Source organism: Oculina patagonica, chromosome 1 (assembly GCF_052425735.1).
Source record: "Oculina patagonica isolate OP01 chromosome 1, crgOcupat, whole genome shotgun sequence".
In the NCBI taxonomy this organism is placed as follows: Eukaryota; Metazoa; Cnidaria; class Anthozoa; order Scleractinia; family Oculinidae; genus Oculina; species Oculina patagonica.
This window is the reverse complement of record NC_135758.1, coordinates 42,450,105-42,468,070: the sequence shown is the minus strand read 5'-3', so window position 1 is coordinate 42,468,070 and position 17,966 is coordinate 42,450,105. Positions and strand designations below refer to the sequence as shown.

At 38.2% G+C, this 17,966-nt stretch overlaps 3 protein-coding genes across 4 annotated transcripts in view; all 3 read right to left on the bottom strand.

Annotated features, from left to right (window-relative positions):
• Nucleotides 1-17,966, bottom strand: part of LOC144644923 (uncharacterized) — a 141,034-nt gene that overhangs the window by 32,462 nt on the left and 90,606 nt on the right. The window lies entirely within an intron of this gene.
• On the bottom strand, nucleotides 2,132-10,350 carry LOC144632250 (C-reactive protein-like). The gene is made up of 5 exons (XM_078490847.1): nucleotides 10,245-10,350; nucleotides 8,831-9,205; nucleotides 7,813-7,962; nucleotides 6,886-7,114; nucleotides 2,132-4,451 (listed from the first exon to the last, which is right to left on the bottom strand). Exons 2-5 carry the CDS (start codon nucleotides 9,144-9,146, stop codon nucleotides 4,031-4,033), a joined length of 1,116 nt encoding a protein of 371 aa, XP_078346973.1. The 5' UTR covers nucleotides 9,147-9,205; nucleotides 10,245-10,350; the 3' UTR covers nucleotides 2,132-4,030.
• Nucleotides 13,565-16,371, bottom strand: LOC144632315 (uncharacterized). Of its 2 annotated transcripts, none has more exons than XM_078490940.1 (4): nucleotides 16,304-16,371; nucleotides 15,520-15,629; nucleotides 14,915-15,094; nucleotides 13,565-14,410 (listed from the first exon to the last, which is right to left on the bottom strand). In XM_078490940.1, exons 2-4 carry the CDS (start codon nucleotides 15,602-15,604, stop codon nucleotides 13,620-13,622), a joined length of 1,056 nt encoding a protein of 351 aa, XP_078347066.1. In that variant the 5' UTR covers nucleotides 15,605-15,629; nucleotides 16,304-16,371; the 3' UTR covers nucleotides 13,565-13,619. The 2 variants fall into 2 exon arrangements, with proteins under 2 accessions (XP_078347066.1, XP_078347072.1); XM_078490946.1 differs by having other exon boundaries at nucleotides 14,915-15,064.

Sequence of the window (17,966 nt, the reverse complement as noted above, 5' to 3'; positions counted from 1 at the left end):
GTCGCAAACGATTTCGCATTAGTCCTGGATTAACGGCTTTCTTTCCAAGTTGGTAATATAAAGAGGAGAAGCGCCAGGTCTCATTCGAAGTTTCTAGGGCTGGAACTCGGACCAAAGTGCAAGATTCTGCTGGAAGCTTTCTGAGAAAAACATGTCGGATGATACTTTATTTGCTGAGCAAAGCCAGCGTGCATTTGGCATACACATCCTCTCTTTTTCGTCGATCTCAACCATTCCTTGCATCGCTCCTCGTCTTTAAGAAGATATTTCGAATGGTCATCCGGCTTTATCAGGATTTTAAATGCCAAAAGATGCAGTAGACCTGGTAAAGACAACAGCACTTTGCTGCTGCCTCGTCCCCAGGCGCCGATTGGCCGGACGTTGAGGCGGTAAGGCGGGAAAACAGGGAGCGCGGGGATTGATGGTTAGGGAGCGAGCCGCGGAGCGCCGTCCGCTTCCCCGTCCGCATCAGGCCCAGAACGCCAAGCGAACCGTGCACGTCAGTCCCACAACACCAAGCGAACCGTGCACGACCAAGGACGAGGACGCCTGGGGACGAGGCAGACTTTGCTGCATCTTCGCGCGTCGAAGCCCGCCACATGTGACGTCACAAAATCTATTTCCGATAATTTTCCGAAGCTTCTCCGAACCGTTCCGTTTGTGAAGCGAAGATAAAGGGCTGTCTTTAACATCGAATATCTCAGCGACGTTTTAACCAAATCGTTTAAAACTTCAGATTATGATTATTCACAGTATTTCCTTTCATTTAAAGTCAAAATGAGTCTTAAATAAATTTTGATCAAATTTCGTTGCATTTGACCTTTAAACTCGGAAATGTTTTTTTAAAGGAATTAAGACTGATCAAAATGGCCGCGATGAACTTGAATTATTTTAATGGCAGAACCTCACGCTAAGTTCTTGTACGGTAGGGCTTGAATTATATCTTCAGTTTTTAACGTGCTTTAAGTGCTTTCTCCCAAGTCTGTTATATATTCGGCGAAAAAGAAAGAATTCGGAATAAATAAATTCGTAACAAATTTCTAAAGCAATGTTTGTGGAACTAACCTTTATTCTCAATACCTTCGTCAGTCTGTGAGGTTTGTAAACTTGCAGTTTTCGTGCAGTTCTTTACCTGCTTTTACTTTCGCGATGAATGACTCCAGCCACGATTTGCTAGATTTCCACGTCAAAGAACTTTAAAATCGTTCAATGCATTTTATACCGTGACATTTTGTCTTTTTCCTTTCCTTTCCCCCTTATGACTTATATAGCTTTAAGAGAACTTTTAAGGCTATAATCATATCCAACAATTGCGAGTGGAATAATTGTTTTATTAAAAACGCCCAAAGAATTGCAATATTTGAGCTCCCCAGCTGTTTTCGTTGACGCGTATCGGCTACCATATTTGCAATTGTGGTTAATGCTATATGAGCTCATATACCATTGCCTGTCAACCAATCAAAACTAAGGAATTTCAATATACCATTGCTAGGTTTTAATAATGAGCACAATTATTCTACGAGCGCGCGCCATGGATATGAGTTGGCTATAACGATCTCATATCCAACAAGCGCGAGTGAAATAATTGTTTTATTAACGTCGCGCGGGACCCTTACTCGTTAATAAATTAATTAGCCAAATTTATTGACGGAGTGCTATCTTTTAAAGCTTTAATTCACTACATTTTGAACATCAATTCCTCTAAAATTTAACAAGGATATTCGGGGAACGAATAACGGAATTACATCATGATTTTCCTTTTACTGAGAGATGACCGTTGTCTGTGATGTTACAAGCCCTTAAAAGTTTAACTGCAGATAATGTGATTTTGTGTCTAAGTTTTCAGCTAGAACAGCGCACCAAATTAAATGATTATACGCCTAGTGATAAATCATAACCTCTTTTTTGATATGACAAGAACGAAATTTTCGATTTCAAAAACTGCTACAAGTTCATGGCTTTTAAGAGAGTAACAAAGTGAAATCTAAATTTTGAAACGAGCTATCTTCATTTTGAAAAGGAAATTTCAAAAAAATCGCTCTTTTCATAGCACAATAGAGTACACCATATATAATTTTAATAATTTTGTATATATAATTTTTTCATATTGTATTTAATTTTTATTCATCGAAGAGTACACCAAGTTAATGTTACTCGCGAATCAACTCTTGAAATTTTATATTGGCGGAGAAAACTTGGACTCAAAATTGCAGGTTTTGAGGCTTCCGAAGACCGTCCGAGTCAATGTTTACAACAACGTTTGATATATTCAAAGCTGTGCATCTAATTATGATAATTCGCTATGTTCCAGCGCACGGGGCACAAAGCTGAGAACAATTACTTGTAATAACTTGTACAAAAGAGTTTGAAAACAAACAATCTTATGACTATTTCGTTTGTTGTCGGCTTCAGTCATCGCAGTTCGTGCATACTCTTTAAATAAATACATACTTATGACTGCAAGGGCCCTGCGCGACCTTAAAAACGCCCAAAGAATTGCAATATTTGAGCTCCCCAGCTGTTTTCGTTGACGCGTATCGGTTACCATATTTGTGGTCAATGGTATACGAGCTCATATACAACTGCCTATCAACCAATCAAAACTCAGGAATTTCAATATACCATTTTATATAATAACCTGAATTCTACGCGCATTTTGATTGGTTCTTACTTATGATCTATCAGAGTACAGACACATGGATGACGTCACGCGGTGGTGTGACTCGCGCGCGTGATTAGAGTTCATAGTCCAAATCATAGTTGTCGGCAAAGTTTTTCAAACTTGCGAGGCCACAACAAAGCAAAAAAGTTCAGCTGATATTAATTACAAATGTCCAGTGAGAAACAATACGTCAAGCATCGTTCACCTTTCGAAGCATTTAACTGGGCGAAACAAGCTTGAAGAAGACAGTGAATTATTCGAGAAATTATCCGAAATCATTATCTGTATGAAAGTTTGACCGATGTTGTGCAATTCGGACAACGCCACGGGAAACAAACGAATTGCGGTTGAACGCTTCGGTTATGTTTACAGATTTGAACAACTTTCCAAATCGGAATAAAGGTTAGTTTTTTCATTGACTTTCAATTGACCATTTTTCTGTTTATTCAATCGGATTAGCAGTGCTTCGTGTTAACGAAAACTTAATGGTGAAATCAAAACAACTTAGCTCATCTTTACGGCGGCATTGCTCAAACTGAAGTGTGCCGAAGTCTTGTGCTATTATATAAAACAAATAGATTCCATTTTGCCGTGCGTCTGTTCAGTTATAGATCACAGAAGACGTCAAAATGTGGTATGAACATCAGTGACCCACTCGGCTAGCGCCTCGTGGGCCACTTCTCTGTTCATACCGCATTTTGACGTCATCTGTGATCTATAACTGAACAGACGCACGGCAAAATGGAATCTATTTGTTTAATACTGCTCAGTCCTTGATGTTGCGAGCCAGCAATATTTAACAAAGCGGTTAATCTTAAAAAATGGCGCGTTTTCAGTATAATTTATGTCCATTAGTCATTCCGCGTAAACATAATGCTCTTCGCAGGGTCAACGTTTCTTCAATTAGGTATATACATCCTTTTAAGTACTAACAGAAGTAAGACAAAGATTCAACTCCGAATTAAGCCTACATTGACCACTCTTCAACATTTACTGTGCCTTCAATAATAATACGCAAACTCTGCTCAATCAACGGAACGTTTTTCGCTGCCGCCAATCATTTAAGTGGACTTCTCAGCAAATAGATATGGATACCAGCGTCGTTGCCTAATGCGATACCCTTGGTTAAATAAAGTTTCTTACTGTCTTTTCACCTTTGTTTTTTTCTATTTTTAAGGTTCGTTGGCTGTTGCCATAATTATGATTGACGGCAGCCAAAAAAGCAATCATTACCTATAAGTTAATCTTGTTTCATTTAAAAGTGCAATAAGTAAGGTCGACAAATTGAATATGTGCCACTTACTTTTTCCCTTCTGTTTTAACTACAATCTCAAGATTTAATACGTCCATATTTAGTTGCCATTCAATTTACAATGTTTCCGGTAGCATGTCTTGCTTTGTTACGCATCTTGAGTTGTTACGCCTTGTAACATTGCCGTGTAACCCCTGCGCGAAGTCAGACCACCCCACAATATAACCCGGATGTGGAAATTCCTTACACCGCATGCTCAAACTAGATATAACGCTGTCCTCCAAATCAATGTTCCAAATGTACAGATGGCTCATCTCCCCAACAAAACTCTGCTCATGATCAAAAGCTCCTCCGATAATATCCTGGTCTTGTCCCAAAATGAATTTTCCAGAGCCAGGAATAGCTCCGTGGATTGGTTTGTTACCAGTTAGCTTGCACTCCCCATCCACGAACAGCTTTACCAGACCGTCATGATCGGCCCATTTGCCGCACAGGTGATGCCAAGTTCGGTCGTTATAGTTCCCCGTCTTATTGTGTCTGTAAAATAAAATATTTTTTCGTGATTTAAACCGAAATTACAGTCGATCGCGAACCCTAAATTAGAGACGTCAGCCAATTCTTGGGCTCTCTTATAGGACTGAAATTGAAAAGCAGAGACCGATACAACGTAGAATGAGAGAATTAGTTTTGTACTATATTTCGGCTGGCCAAACCAGCCTTCTTATGTCACGGAGATTTCGCAGATTTTTGGTCTAAACTGTTCTGAAATGAGTGGAAGGCAACCTAACCCATAAAGACAATATCTTAAAACTTAATTTGTGAATAGAAATCAAACTACGACTCTAAATATTGATTTTTTGAAGACGCGCGGAAACAATTTAAAAACGTTTGCCTAACGTTTTTAAATTGCAATCTGTTTCCATCCGCACCATCCGCAACAAATAATGCTAGTTAACAGTTTCAGTACTCTAATATAGCAATGATTTATAAAAATGGACTATTATTTCTAGGCTTGATGCGACAGAATTATAAAATTTGGCTATTCAAAAATCTGGTATTCATTCCGTGACATAGTCCCTTTAAAGAGTCGAAGAAAGTTGAGGGCCTTCTGGGGGTTTTGGAAACAAGGGCGTGGTAATTTATTTCGCAGGAACAAAGGAGTTTCGTTCGCTTGCTTGTTCGCTCGTCCGTCCGTCCGTCTTCGGTAAATATTTGCTCAGAAAGCCTGTAATCCTCTCATATTTTCTTTAGCGCAAAGTCACCTTGAACTTTTGCAATGTGAAATTTATGATGCCCGTTGTTTTCAAATAAAGAAAAGTGTGTGATTTTTGGTATGGATAAACTTCAGCTACGATTTTCAAAATGGCAACCACAGTTTGAAAATTCGGCCACTTACAGTTTCAGTTTTTTCCGCTATCGGAACAACTGTGGAAACAATTCAAGATGGCACTGAGGCTTCGCTGCATCTGCACAAGTCACATCGGCCCTCCCTCGGAGCATCACGGTCTGTGTTGACCTTCCTCTTCGGCTAACGATGGGGACGTGACAAGAAGAGCTCTTCTTTCTTTTACGTTGACGGTGTGCGGATGAAACTGTATTTTGTGTGATCCCTCCCAATCTTCATCATCGAACCAGGAGCACCAAGACCCAATTGTCTGCACTGCATCCGGCAACGTCTACAGCGGGTCAGTAACTCCACAGGACAGGCCCGTCAAAAAGTTCCTCGCTTCCTTCTCTCTCCCTACACCGCGCCTTACAGACGGCGGAGCGTAGCGGTAGATCAGTTCGGCACACTTCCACTGCTTCATAGCAAAACTGAAGGCGTACGGGTTGAGTGCGAGTAGCATAGCTGTTCGGACTATTTGTCTAGTGAACAGAGAGTGAGATGGTGAGATTCTCTGGTTGGGGAAGTCAGAGGGGACGGAAGTGTCAGTAGGGCAACGTTATTTCACTTGATTTATTCTATACTCGGGGCGTGCTTCATCATGCTGATGATGAAAAACATCGTGGACACTCCCTGCACCTGGATAGGCGGATAAGTATAACGTGGGATGCAAACGATGGTACAGAAACAATGGCATGCTAGTTCCAGCAAACATCAAGCATGATAGGGGAAAACTGACTATGTCTCCTTCCAGTAGTCATTGATTTATTTGGATGACTGTGGATACGAACTCTGCTTTGTGAACATATATCCAATGTGTGTAGATCAGCTTAGTTTGATACGGTTCCGTGCTCTTCCGGCATCACACGCCTAACTTCTTCCTCACTTCTTTACTCGGGCCCGTTGGCACTCGCTCAATCGTGACAGCTGAGACGCTAAAAGAATCTTAGGGCTATCTTAGATGACAGAGACTCAAACGTAACCTCTGCAGCAGATAGGTAGTGTAACCCTCAGTGACAGGCGGATTCACGCATCTCATCATTAATTTATCCTGTTTTTGCTACCCGCAGTATTTAGATCTCTTCTCCCTGCGTTCTGTAACTTACTGCCTAAGGGGAAGTGAATTCTTCATTTGGGCCGTCTTCTACAACATACGGACTAAATCTTTCGCTTTTGCTGCAGACTTGGAACTCATACAGAAATACTGCGACATCACTAAAGACTTCAAGCATCGACAAGTATAGCTGATTTTATCTTGGGGGGGGGTGATAGAACAAGCTTTGTAAATTTGTATTTTTATATAGTTTTAAGTGTAAGTAGTTAACGGATATAATAATATTGTTATTTCTATTTTACTTGTTTTATTTTTTATTTTTAATATATATTTCACTTGTTTCTCGAAGAAACTAGCTTGTCTTAGCTATATTAAATTCGAGGGTAAATAAAGTTTTATGTTAAAAGTTATTGCCTCTTTAAAAATCACCTAAAAATGTCCTAAAAGATATAGGAAAATGGAACAACGACATTCCAAGACCTGGTGCCCGCGGTTCTTCTGTTCGTCCGTTTATTAATTATTTATTTACTCACATTTGTTTATCAAGTACCAAGAATCGAAATAATCCAGTTGAAGACAGAAACATCATGATTGCGTCAGTGAAGGATTCCGTGGCGTAAGACAGAAAAACCAATTGTCGCTCCCAGGCTCTGAACCAGAAGCAAACTGTGAAGGCTGAGAAGTCTGGTGAAGAGATGTCCAGTTCAACAAAGTTTGTTGTGTTGCGATCATGAAATATCACGTCAAAAGAAGAACTGGAATCTGTTGGTTAAAGTTATAATATGATTAGAAATGATTTGACCTGCTCCCCCAATATGCCAACAATTTTCGCGACAATTAATTGTTTAATGTCGTAATTTTAAGACACATAATGTTTGCAAATTTGAAGAATGTTAATTTAAATTTGAATTTGGAGAATCGTTCATGACTTCTTCATTAAAAGCTAGGGATAGTTGATACCACAGCTGCCCCCGCCTTCGACTGATCCTTTTTTCAGCGCATCCGTTACTACAATCAATTATTTTGCTCGATATTTTGATTTTTCTTTTTGCTCAATTGGTTGAGGATGCGTTTTCTGTACTTTGTGGCATTTTGCGATAATTCAAAGCGAACCTAAAACTCTGTGGGGGCAATAAGTTACTTACTTTCGTCGCAGTATCAAATTTTCGCAATTTTTCCAAAAAGATAAAAAATCGCGAATTTTTGGAAATGAAAAAATACAGGATGGACTGTCAAATAAGTGGCGTACAAAATGTGTAATAATCAATTTATTACAGTGGATTCCCGATTTCTCAAACCCTCGACTTCTTAAACTGCCCGATAACTTAAACCAAGAGACATTTCCTTTGGATTTGTCGACTAAGAGGAACAATGCATTTATTCTTCGATTTCTCAATATAACTTTTCGTTTATCCTTGGAGGCTCGAGAACTAAGGATTCTACTGTATCTGTATTCATACCTCCGCCGTTCGTCATGTTACAAAAGGTGACATACGGGTCCTCAGTCCCATTGGAATTTAACCAATAAAATCCGTCCACGGCAGATTCCTCTTCAGAGAGAATTTCCTTGCAAGTTCTTCCTGCGACAGATCTTTGTGAACCAAAAGAAACTGAAAGGATGAAAAGAGAAAAAAAAAATACATTGTCAAATAGTTCATTCGAAGTCTAGTTCGTGTTCTTGAATTATCTTCTCATATATAACTATATTTTGATACTTCGATCAAGACAAAACTGTTAAACTTGACAGATAGGCATCCAGACAAATAGAGAAAGAAGGGATTTAGAGAGTTGGACTAAAAAAAACGGCCTTGTACTTGATAGTTTGACAAGGTATCGTGTATTTGCACGTCACGTGACCAGTCATGTTTTATAATCCGGGAACATTCAGTTTGGAAAGCAAACCAAGCTAGGGACCCACCTGATCAAGCATAATTTCCATAAAATCCGCTGACCAAAGCACTAACGTACTTAAGAATTTTCAAGATATGACAAAGCTATCGGAATGCTTGTTACATTTTTAAATGGTAGACTTTCCCATAAAAAGGCTTCTAGCAAGGCGTCTTAAGCATTTTGATTGGTCAATGAACCGTATGTGTCTCAGTGAATCACAGAAGTCGTTCTTTTTAGGTGGGCTTATTAGCGGAGGGGCTTACTATTGGGATTATTACGAGACAAAACGAATCTCAGAGGTTGCAATTTTGATAGTTTTGCCCTGAAACAAAGCTGGGTTAGAAAGTATCAATCGAATATTGCCTATTGCTTTGTCATTTCTACAGATTTTATCAGATCTTGTTACGTTTTAACATGTTTTAAAAATTGTAAAAGACTTTTCATGAAGGTTTCTGTGCAAAGTGCGGCCTTAGGCTACTGAAGTTAATAATATATAAATTTAAAGAACACTGCCCCAGTGCTCTCCTAATATTATTTTAAAAAAAAAAAAAAAAAAAAAAAAAACTAAATATATATATTAATATTTACCTCGGTGGTGGCTTTCAAAGTATAACGAGAAGGGATTTTCCATTATGTGTTCCGAGTGCAATGTCCTAGTGGCATTGTTAAGGTCGCAGCGCTTTTCGTCACCATGGTAATTTAAGCTGCGACACTTCGGTTCATCTGCCTTGCATTTCTCGTAGCATTGTTGAAAGTCTTCCTCGGGGAAACTTGAGTACACATGTCCATTGAGGAATAAACCTGTTTCTGATTTTACGTCGCAATCAGCGCTCACTTTTGTTGCGATCGCGATAATGAGAACTGCTAACACAGAGAGAACTGGAGAATTGTCAGGAATTCCCATGTCTTCACAAAGATGAGTGAATCGCTACACGCCAATGCGAGAATTTATCGGTGGGTTTCCTAAAACGGTTTAAATGAAAACAGCGTATTTAAGAAACGAAAATGTATCAGTTCTAGAGTAAGTTCTAGTGTAGTGAAATGAAATCAAAGATGCGCAAGTGGCTTTTAAAGGTCTTAAGGCATAAAAAAGCTCCCCGTGTATAATTAGATTATTCTAGGTAAACACCCACTGTTTTGCGTAATTGAATTAGGATCTGTATTACCTAAATAATTCATAATGTAATTGTCTAAATGTTATGACTCCATTGTATTTGTTTTCAGTTAATCAACAGCCTGTGTGGAGTTTTAAATTGTTTTTGTAAACTCGTGATAAATTCAACGCTCTGCCCTAACCCGGTTTGTGGTGTCACATTTGAAGTGTGGTTTTTTTAGATTAACTGGTTTTGGCAATCACTGGAGTAGTTTAAATTTTAAGCACACGATATCTCTCTTCCTATTTTTTTCCTTTATTAAGCAAACATATTTAGCATTTATATAAAACATATATTTAAAATATTTAGGCTTTAATATATATTCAGTCACGCTCATGCGCCAAATAACGTTCAATCTGAGCTTGGTTTATTAAAACCATAAATATGTTACTTTTTTCAATCCATTTCAACGGACTTTTTTTTCTCGTTTAAGGCCATTTTACCACTTAGCATTCCGTTATTTATCAGGCTTAACTGGATAAATTCCTTAATTAAGTTCCTGTAAATTCATATTCTTTTCGTGCAACCGTTGTTAAATTATATTGATTTTCTCTGCTTCTTTATACAAATGAGAGAAATGAGGAACTAATCTGTTAGCAGGACGCTTGTTTTCCTCGCGGACGGCAACCTGAAATCCATTTACCATTTCTTCGTAAAGCGAGTAGGTTCCCTTTGTTGTAAACGTGCAAAAATTATCGCGATAGATATTTCAATGTTTCAGTAATTCGAGGAAAAAGTAAAAAGAATTGAGTGTTTGTCTTAACAATGTCATAAACCAATTAGCCGAAAATGCATGCATGTAATCCAAGTTGTATTGGTTAAGTTTGAGGGTCTTGAATAAAACTTACCTTACAGACGTTTTGTTAAAACATGATTACTTCAGATACGCACTGGTTTAACGAGGACGGGCTTTTCTCCGCGGTGCTGGTTTGTCTCCATGATCTTAGCTCATCAATAAGTAATGATGAAGTGACGAAGTTGTGTAAAAAGGGGTCAAGGACATATTCCTCCTGCTGTTTGGTGTTTTTGTTTCGTTTCCTAAGAAACGAAACGGTATTGTTTTGGATCCGATGTGAACTATTTACACAGTGAGCCACAATGTCAACACGTTTTAGCAAAGGGAAACAACCTGGTAAAAACATGTTCTTCAAATATCGAAAAGATGATTGTCAGGGAGACAAAAAGATATTCAGAGATTTGTTACAAATAGAAATATGATAATCTGACGACTACAAAAATATTTTATTTCTACTGGAAGTACATCGCTTTTCACACACGTCCATAGTCTATCAGAGAGTTAACTGGATTCTAACTGGATATCTGACAAAATTGACACTGTATGGTGAAAAGTAGCTCACTTGCGTTTTACTGACTGGTAATTATATCGCGGGGAAGATACTGATGAAAATAATTGTCTCGGCTATCTCGTCGTCTCGAATTTTTCTTTGACGCATTCTCGGAGTCTCGATTTCTTTTGCAAGGCTAAAGAGTCTCGGGCTCGCAGAAAATATATCAGTCTCGCCGTCTCGCCAAGTCTCGCATTTACCATTCGACACCCCTACCTTGGTCTTACTAAAGACAGGGAGAATTTGCATACAGCAACCAGCACACTCAGTTGAAAACGTACAATTTAAGGATTTTGTTCAATGAGAGTAAAACGTACCACGGCACGAGAAGTTGACTTTGTCTCACTTTTGATTCGAGTCAAAAGTGAGACAAAGACGTGTAAATATATTGACACTGATGTCAAAGGCAAACAAGTCCTTTGATGCTGCCTTGGAAAAGAGATCAATGTAACGTATTCCCGCGCGCGCTTATCGTGTTTTCTAGCTTCACTCTTCGCGAATTAATTGCCTCTCTAAAGGGTCTGTCACTGTGCCCCTGACGAGAATGGCAGACTTTCTGAGCTTTCATGACAATCTGCTCCGATCCAAGAAAATTTATTAGTGAGCTCACTATTATAAATTCCTTAATAAAATTAAAATGGTAATTTATCTAAGCGATAAATTTAAATAAAGACAACAGATCACTACTAAGTAAACCACCATAGCCAGTCATTGCGTCTGTTACTAACACAAACATAACTACATTAGGACTTTTCTTTACCATCTAGTCTGTAAACTCTCTAGTCAGTCAGATGGATGGTTTTGTGGACTTTCGACCTTCGTCGGCTCGGTCTGTTTGTTCAGACCTTTCAAGTGCTTATGCACATGTTTGGCTGTTCACTCGGCAGTTGATTCAAATCGTTGTTACTGCAGTCTTCATACCCGTTACTTACATGAACAGTAAAAGCCGTAATATTAAAACCTACAGAGTTCCGAAACTTTTTGGTTTTAATATCATAAATGGCATGCCACAGCGTAGGAACTATTGCTTCGCTTCAAATAATCAAAATAACAAACCTGACTTCTGATTTTATATTTTTGATTTATCAGTTGACTTGAGTGTCACTTGACTAAACACCATTGATAATTCTTGTCGTAATGTGTTAGCTTCTACTTCTTTTAAAAGCTGCTGGATGTTAACACTAGATTTTAAGGAGAGTTATGACAAGCAGTTTCGATGTTATGTTTTATAAATCGGGGTATAAATACAAACCACAATTTTCACACTTAAAGGCCGTAAAAAATTAAAACATCTTTTTAATTATGCTTTACAATTATGCTTTGCGATAAGACATTCGCTAAAAACATTATAAACTCCGTTAAAAAATTAAAAAAGACCACGACGTTGATCGACTTAACGTCATTATCAAGCAAAGAAAATATGTGATAAAATGTATAAATACTTAAAATAGACAATGGAGATTAATTAATAAAAGTTGTGAAGTGAAAAATGTTCAATGTCAAACAAAGAGTTTAGCACGTATGGAGTCCGCCTGCGTATTCAAATTTGGTCGCAGTTTCTTTATAAATAGCATCTCGTAAATGATACAGTCAAATTTTCCTCGGCCTTTTTTTAGGACACCAAAATTGGTTTTCCTTTAGGAAAATGACAGGAAAAAGAGAATTTTTGGGAAAGTAAAATATCTGTTGTACAGAAAGTACATAAGACTTAAGATTAAATGCATAAACTAGCCTACAAAATTTGAAAAACTACATCTCGTTGGTCAGGTTTTCCTCGGATGTCGAGTCGTTTGCAACTCTTCTTTGAGTTGAGGCCAGTTTTATTATTTTGAGAGGGCTTCTGTCCTTCACTTGTTGTCCACGGTTTCTATGAGGAGCAGCTACGACCAACTTGATCCATTCTTCTGGAATGTGTGCCTCAAAGTAGAAGGAAATTACGAGCACCTTTTGTCATCCTCTCGACGAATTCGATCACAATGGCGTTGACACATTGATTCACATGGCTCAATATTTTATCATACCTAAGAGGTAGGTCTGTACTGTCGTGAATTGTAATAAACGTCGTGAATTGTAATACCTGTCGTAAATTGTAAAAAAAGTTGTCGTTCAAGGTGTACCGCTGACCATCAATATACTGTATCGTTCCCGGTAAAACGTATTTCCGCGGTGCCGGTAGTACGTAAGACAAAAATCAAAGACGGCTTTTACTGCAATCAAAGGTATAATAGAAATTTGACAAAGACTCTCTAAGGAGGCCAAGTGCATTAGTGTCTAGTTCAGCATTTAGCAACTCAGTTGTATTCGAGCTACACTATTCTTTGACTAACCAGATCACTACTTTTTCCCTCACTAAATCACTAAAACGCTGATTTTATCAGAGCGCAATTGGCTGACTAAGCAAAACGAGTATTTTTGTTACTGAACCATGACGCATTCATTCTCGATTTACACATGTAACGGTCACCTGACAGCCTTCCGCTTTTCTAAAATACACCAACGAAGCACTCAAAAGGTTTCAAAGTTGACCACAGCGGTTTAAACTTCTGTTTGGTTTATTTACCTTATAAACTTTGAGCTCAGAATAGGCTAGCGCGTGAGGACGTGTTGCCCATCTCCTTCGCACTACCACATCCATTTTTCTTCGAATATCCCCTTTGCCAGAAGAAACGAATAACCTTAAAACCACGATCTGAGACTCAATAACCCCTCTCTATTACCTTTTAAGTTTCAACGGTTATGATGCAGTGCGAAAGAAAAATGACACACATTCCAACGTAACTCCATTATAAGCTTTTTAATTAAAATTTGTACTTAGTGTTACTTGGAATGCAAGGTCATTAAGACAATCATATTCACGTGGCTATCAAGGTAGTCTATTTAATGTAAAGACAATATCTCAGATATCAACTTTCTGCAATATTGATCGTCAAACATAATTAGCCCCTCGCCGCCCGCTTCTCGAAAGAAATTTGCCTCCATCATCAATCCCTGGCAAAAAAGATTAAGGGCTGTTTCTTCATCTTCTTCATTAAAGTTATCGTCAACAAACTTCTCCGTTTTGCCTATTTGGCCCGGTTGACGCAGGTTCATTAAAAACCACTCTTTATAATAGGGGTTTTGTTTGTCAACTTTACCAATAAGGTTGCCAGCTATCCAAGGCCAAAGCATGCTACAGGGTAAAGTGGCTATCGGTAGGTATTTAGGATACTCCTTCACCACTTTTCGCTGATATCCCATGTACATTTCGACTGCTAGACCCTTTTTCACGCATGCATCACTCTCAAGTCGCCAGGTTTCAAGGGACTGTCGGAGATCATCTCCATACCTCTGTTGTCGCCCCAAGAAAAATAGAGCAAAATCATTTTTTCCTTGCTCTTCCATCTTTTTAGCAGCTTCCTCGTACATTTTGGCTACATGGGCAAGATAGGCAATATCTTGCACCATAAAGCCTCCAAATTCAGATGGAAGGAGTAGTCCCTCAGCCATACCTTGAACAAACTTGGTATTTAGCGCTCTTTCGGGGAGCTCTAGCCTTAGTGCAATCTCAAACAATTTTTTACTGAAAGAGAGGCCTACCATTTTCTTGAAAACATCTTGAGATCTTTCTTGAGAAAGACCGGCAAAGTGCAATCCAATTTTTTCCGAAGGCTTGGAATACCACTTACTATCTAAAGTTAAAAATTCAACCATATTTAAAGTTACTTTAAGGATAAAAATAACCAATCATTTGTACTTTGCAAATGGCCCAAGAAATACAATCTTGAGACAATTATCTCGTTGATTCTACATGATAAGGTGAGATTGATCATGATAAGAAATTCATTGCTTAGAGTTTTGTTTGGTTTACACTGCAACTACTCCAACCAAGGCCACCCAAGCAAAATCTTTTTAATTATTGACCAATAGTTTTGGAGTCTTAAGCAATAAAAAACGTCATGCGCTTATTGCATCTGTAGTGTGCAGTTTGCTTAGATTGTTAATATGTGGGAAAACGTCCGAGGTTTTCATTTATCCGTTTGCACCGGCAAAATTTTGTCATGCACGTGGAGTTGGTTGGAGTACTCACACTGTAAAGTGCTCTAAGGGAGCTTTATCTTTGTTTTGAAACCATCATGATCATTTAAAATCTACACGTACTGGTGTAGTGCTATTTTAAAGTCTCCTTAGCATACCTATAGGGTTTGTCCAGTTTCCAGAAAATTCGTTTTCGTTGTTCGGTCCATTTAGAGCTGACTGTTTGGAAGAGACTTGGTACACCGGAGTGCCAACAGAATGGATAGATAATTTCTGCTCCAACTCTTGCCTTCTAGAAAGATTGCCTCCTGCAAAAGATGGCCATCCCCTTTGAGTCCCTTTTATAATCAAGATGGAAAAAATGTTAACCGAAGACCGGTATTAAAATGTGACCTAGCGGTTGGTAAACGAAACAAATGGAATAATTAGGAAAACTCCCACCACTTGAGCGATTATGTAAGGATAGAACACAAGTAGTTTTAAGTTTAAATTATGTATATTTGTCCGTTGTCAGTCAGATTTGACTTTGAGGTCGAGATCTGTTAGCATATCTGTATAGAGCCATTTTTAGTCCCAAGTTAGCATCTTAAGGTCGACATACGATTTTTCACAAACAAATTAGCGTCATTCACTATCCTCACGTGCGGATTTTGCGATGCCATATTTCAGTTACCAGTATGTAAGGAGTTCAAGATGGGACAAATTCTCAGTGAACATTTTAAACAATTCTCTCTTTCTTTTTTTAGACCTTTTTACCACTTACCGACTCCAGGGGATTGCTTTGAGGATACATCCGTAGCCAATGAGACGGCGACAACAACGAAAAACCAAACTTTTCCAACCAACATTGTAGTAGGTTAAAAAATCACAATACTAAGAACACAAACACAACATTGGTTTGACATATTGAAAGCATTACGTTTTGCGTAGCCTTTTCTAAAGGTGTCTCGATGCTTTGCATTGAAATCTGACTGCAGAAAATAAAATGAAGTAAATATACTAAAACGGCCATCATCTTTACCACTGTTTCTTAAAATGCCCCAAAATAATAAATCAGAACTTTATATTTGTTGTGGCTGACTTATTACATGATGTGTGCGAAATGGAAATAAAGGAGGAATAGAAGACAAATAAAGGTTAAGAACTGTTATAAAAAGAAATATCTTGCCAAATACAATGACTTTACGGAAGTAAATCTCTTTTTCCGTGAATCGAAACGATGACATTGTTTTAAAGTTGCAATTGACTCATCGTTTTATAAATATTACATTGCCAAAGTCGTTTTGAAAGAAACCAAAATACCTAATTCTGTAGTTACTTTCTCTTTATATAGTTTATCATACTTTAATTTAGTCAATTTAGTTGCTACAGAATCCGAATTTTTGTTCGCAAACGCTTAAATCGACGCTGATTTTCAGGTAGTATGGATCGAATTTAGTATCGACCTATAACTTTGAGGTTTTCTTTTCTTAGGAAGTACTAATTATGTAGAAAGATAAATTAACAGGCAAAGCAATAAGAAAAAAAGGAAATATTTAGACACTTACCTGGGTAAAATGAAAGTCACTGAGTTTCGATCGACAGAGGCAGATTCTTTTTAAATGAAAAGCCTGGACCAATGCCAGAGAAATGAGGACAAAATGACGTGTTGTGGAAAAAATATTCAGTTGGCTCAAACCTGACTGAAGCAATACAGAATAGCCACCTTTCTAACTGTTTACGTCTCGGTTCCCACAGTCTTTTGGAACTGGTCATCTGCGAGTGGTACAGTCTTCAATGATATCTCCTGCTGCCTTGCGGATGTAAATTTTTAAAGATACTTCTTGAACTTTCCCTGTATTTACTATTAACTAAGCAACACCACTATGCCGTTCGCAGAGATGATCTATCCTGTTAGAAATTATAACTGAGAAATCTCGGTGAATTTTCTTCACGTACCGAAATTTGGTCCGAATTTTGACTTTTTTTGTCATTTAATGAGGTATTATGTCATGCACTGAGTTTCCTCAACAGGCGTTCGCATGCACGAATTAACTCATTATGTTCGAATGTTCTCTCATTCGAGGGTACCCAATAGGGTTCTTCAATCCCGCCATCCCGACCAAAACATTCCCTCAATCCCGTAATCCCGACGGTTTTCTTCGGCTTATCCCGATCCCGACCTTATTTTTGGTTTAATAGCCGTGTGACTGTTTTATGCGGCATTTTTAACGTTCTTGAAGACGACAACTTGATTTTCTTTTCTGGAGATCGGTTCTTTGAAGTGTCATTTCCCAATTCCCTTCTCGTTAAATCGCCAAATCCCGTGTCCCGTTCATAGTTGGAATCCCGAATCTCGCTTCCCTTTTTCCTTCAGATCCCGGCCTTTAAACAAGCCAAATCCCAGATCCCGAAAAACCTAATGGGTACCCATCATTTTTTAATCTTAAAGGTGAGTTTCTATCTCTAGATTTTAAACATATACAGGCTTGGGATATCAAACATATATATACATATTTAACAGTAGTTTTAGCACAAAGTCAGCGTCCCGAGTTGGTTCACAAAATCTTTTGGTCAAGGCACGAGAAACGAACTGGTAGCCAATGTAAATACAATCAGAAACAATGTCTATCCCGCACCAATAAAGTGATAATGGTTTTGATTTCAATAAACCTCGTTTGTGGGCATTTTGAGGCTATTAACATGAATTGTAACAATCAGTTTCCATCAAATGCACAGAGCCACAACATTCTCAATTGCTGTGATTTATTGTTTCTTTATATATTAAATTGTTAAAGAGGTTTTGACACAATTCGCTGTCAAAATAGTTACTTTATGTGTTTATCGTTTAACACAATCTAAATTTTATTACTTTAGCTGTCAGTGAAACTGAATGTTTGTTAGTTAGGCTTAAAATTTCTATTTGTAGCTAGTGTATCAATTAGTTAACTAAACGGTGCTATGATGTTTTCTTTTACTGAAAACACCGATCCCACCCTAGTGAAATGTACCAGACGGGAATAGAAAAAAAGAAAGTGTTATACGCAAGATGAGAGTTAATTTTCGATGGAAAGAGACATATGCTCTATGAATGAAAGGCTAGGACCAGTGCCAGAGAAGTAAGGACAAAATGGCGTTTTCTTGTAAAAATGTTCAGTTTTACTCAAGCCTGGCTGTAGCAATACAAAATGGCCACCAACCCCACCTCTCTAAGTGTTTACGTCTCGGTTT

Excerpts from the sequence above, each read along its gene's own strand:
- LOC144632315 (XM_078490940.1), bottom strand. The coding sequence starts at position 15,604 with ATGTTGGTTGGAAAAGTTTGGTTTTTCGTTGTTGTCGCCGTCTCATTG. Across the intron at positions 15,095-15,519 it reads AAAGCAATCCCCTGGAGTCG|GGACTCAAAGGGGATGGCCA; the intron begins GTAAGTGGTAAA and ends TGATTATAAAAG. Across the intron at positions 14,411-14,914 it reads AAACTGGACAAACCCTATAG|ATAGTAAGTGGTATTCCAAG; the intron begins GTATGCTAAGGA and ends TTTTAACTTTAG.
- LOC144632250 (XM_078490847.1), bottom strand. The coding sequence starts at position 9,146 with ATGGGAATTCCTGACAATTCTCCAGTTCTCTCTGTGTTAGCAGTTCTC. Across the intron at positions 7,115-7,812 it reads TAACATGACGAACGGCGGAG|ATTCCAGTTCTTCTTTTGAC; the intron begins GTATGAATACAG and ends TTTAACCAACAG. Across the intron at positions 4,452-6,885 it reads TTGGTACTTGATAAACAAAT|ACACAATAAGACGGGGAACT; the intron begins GTGAGTAAATAA and ends TTTATTTTACAG.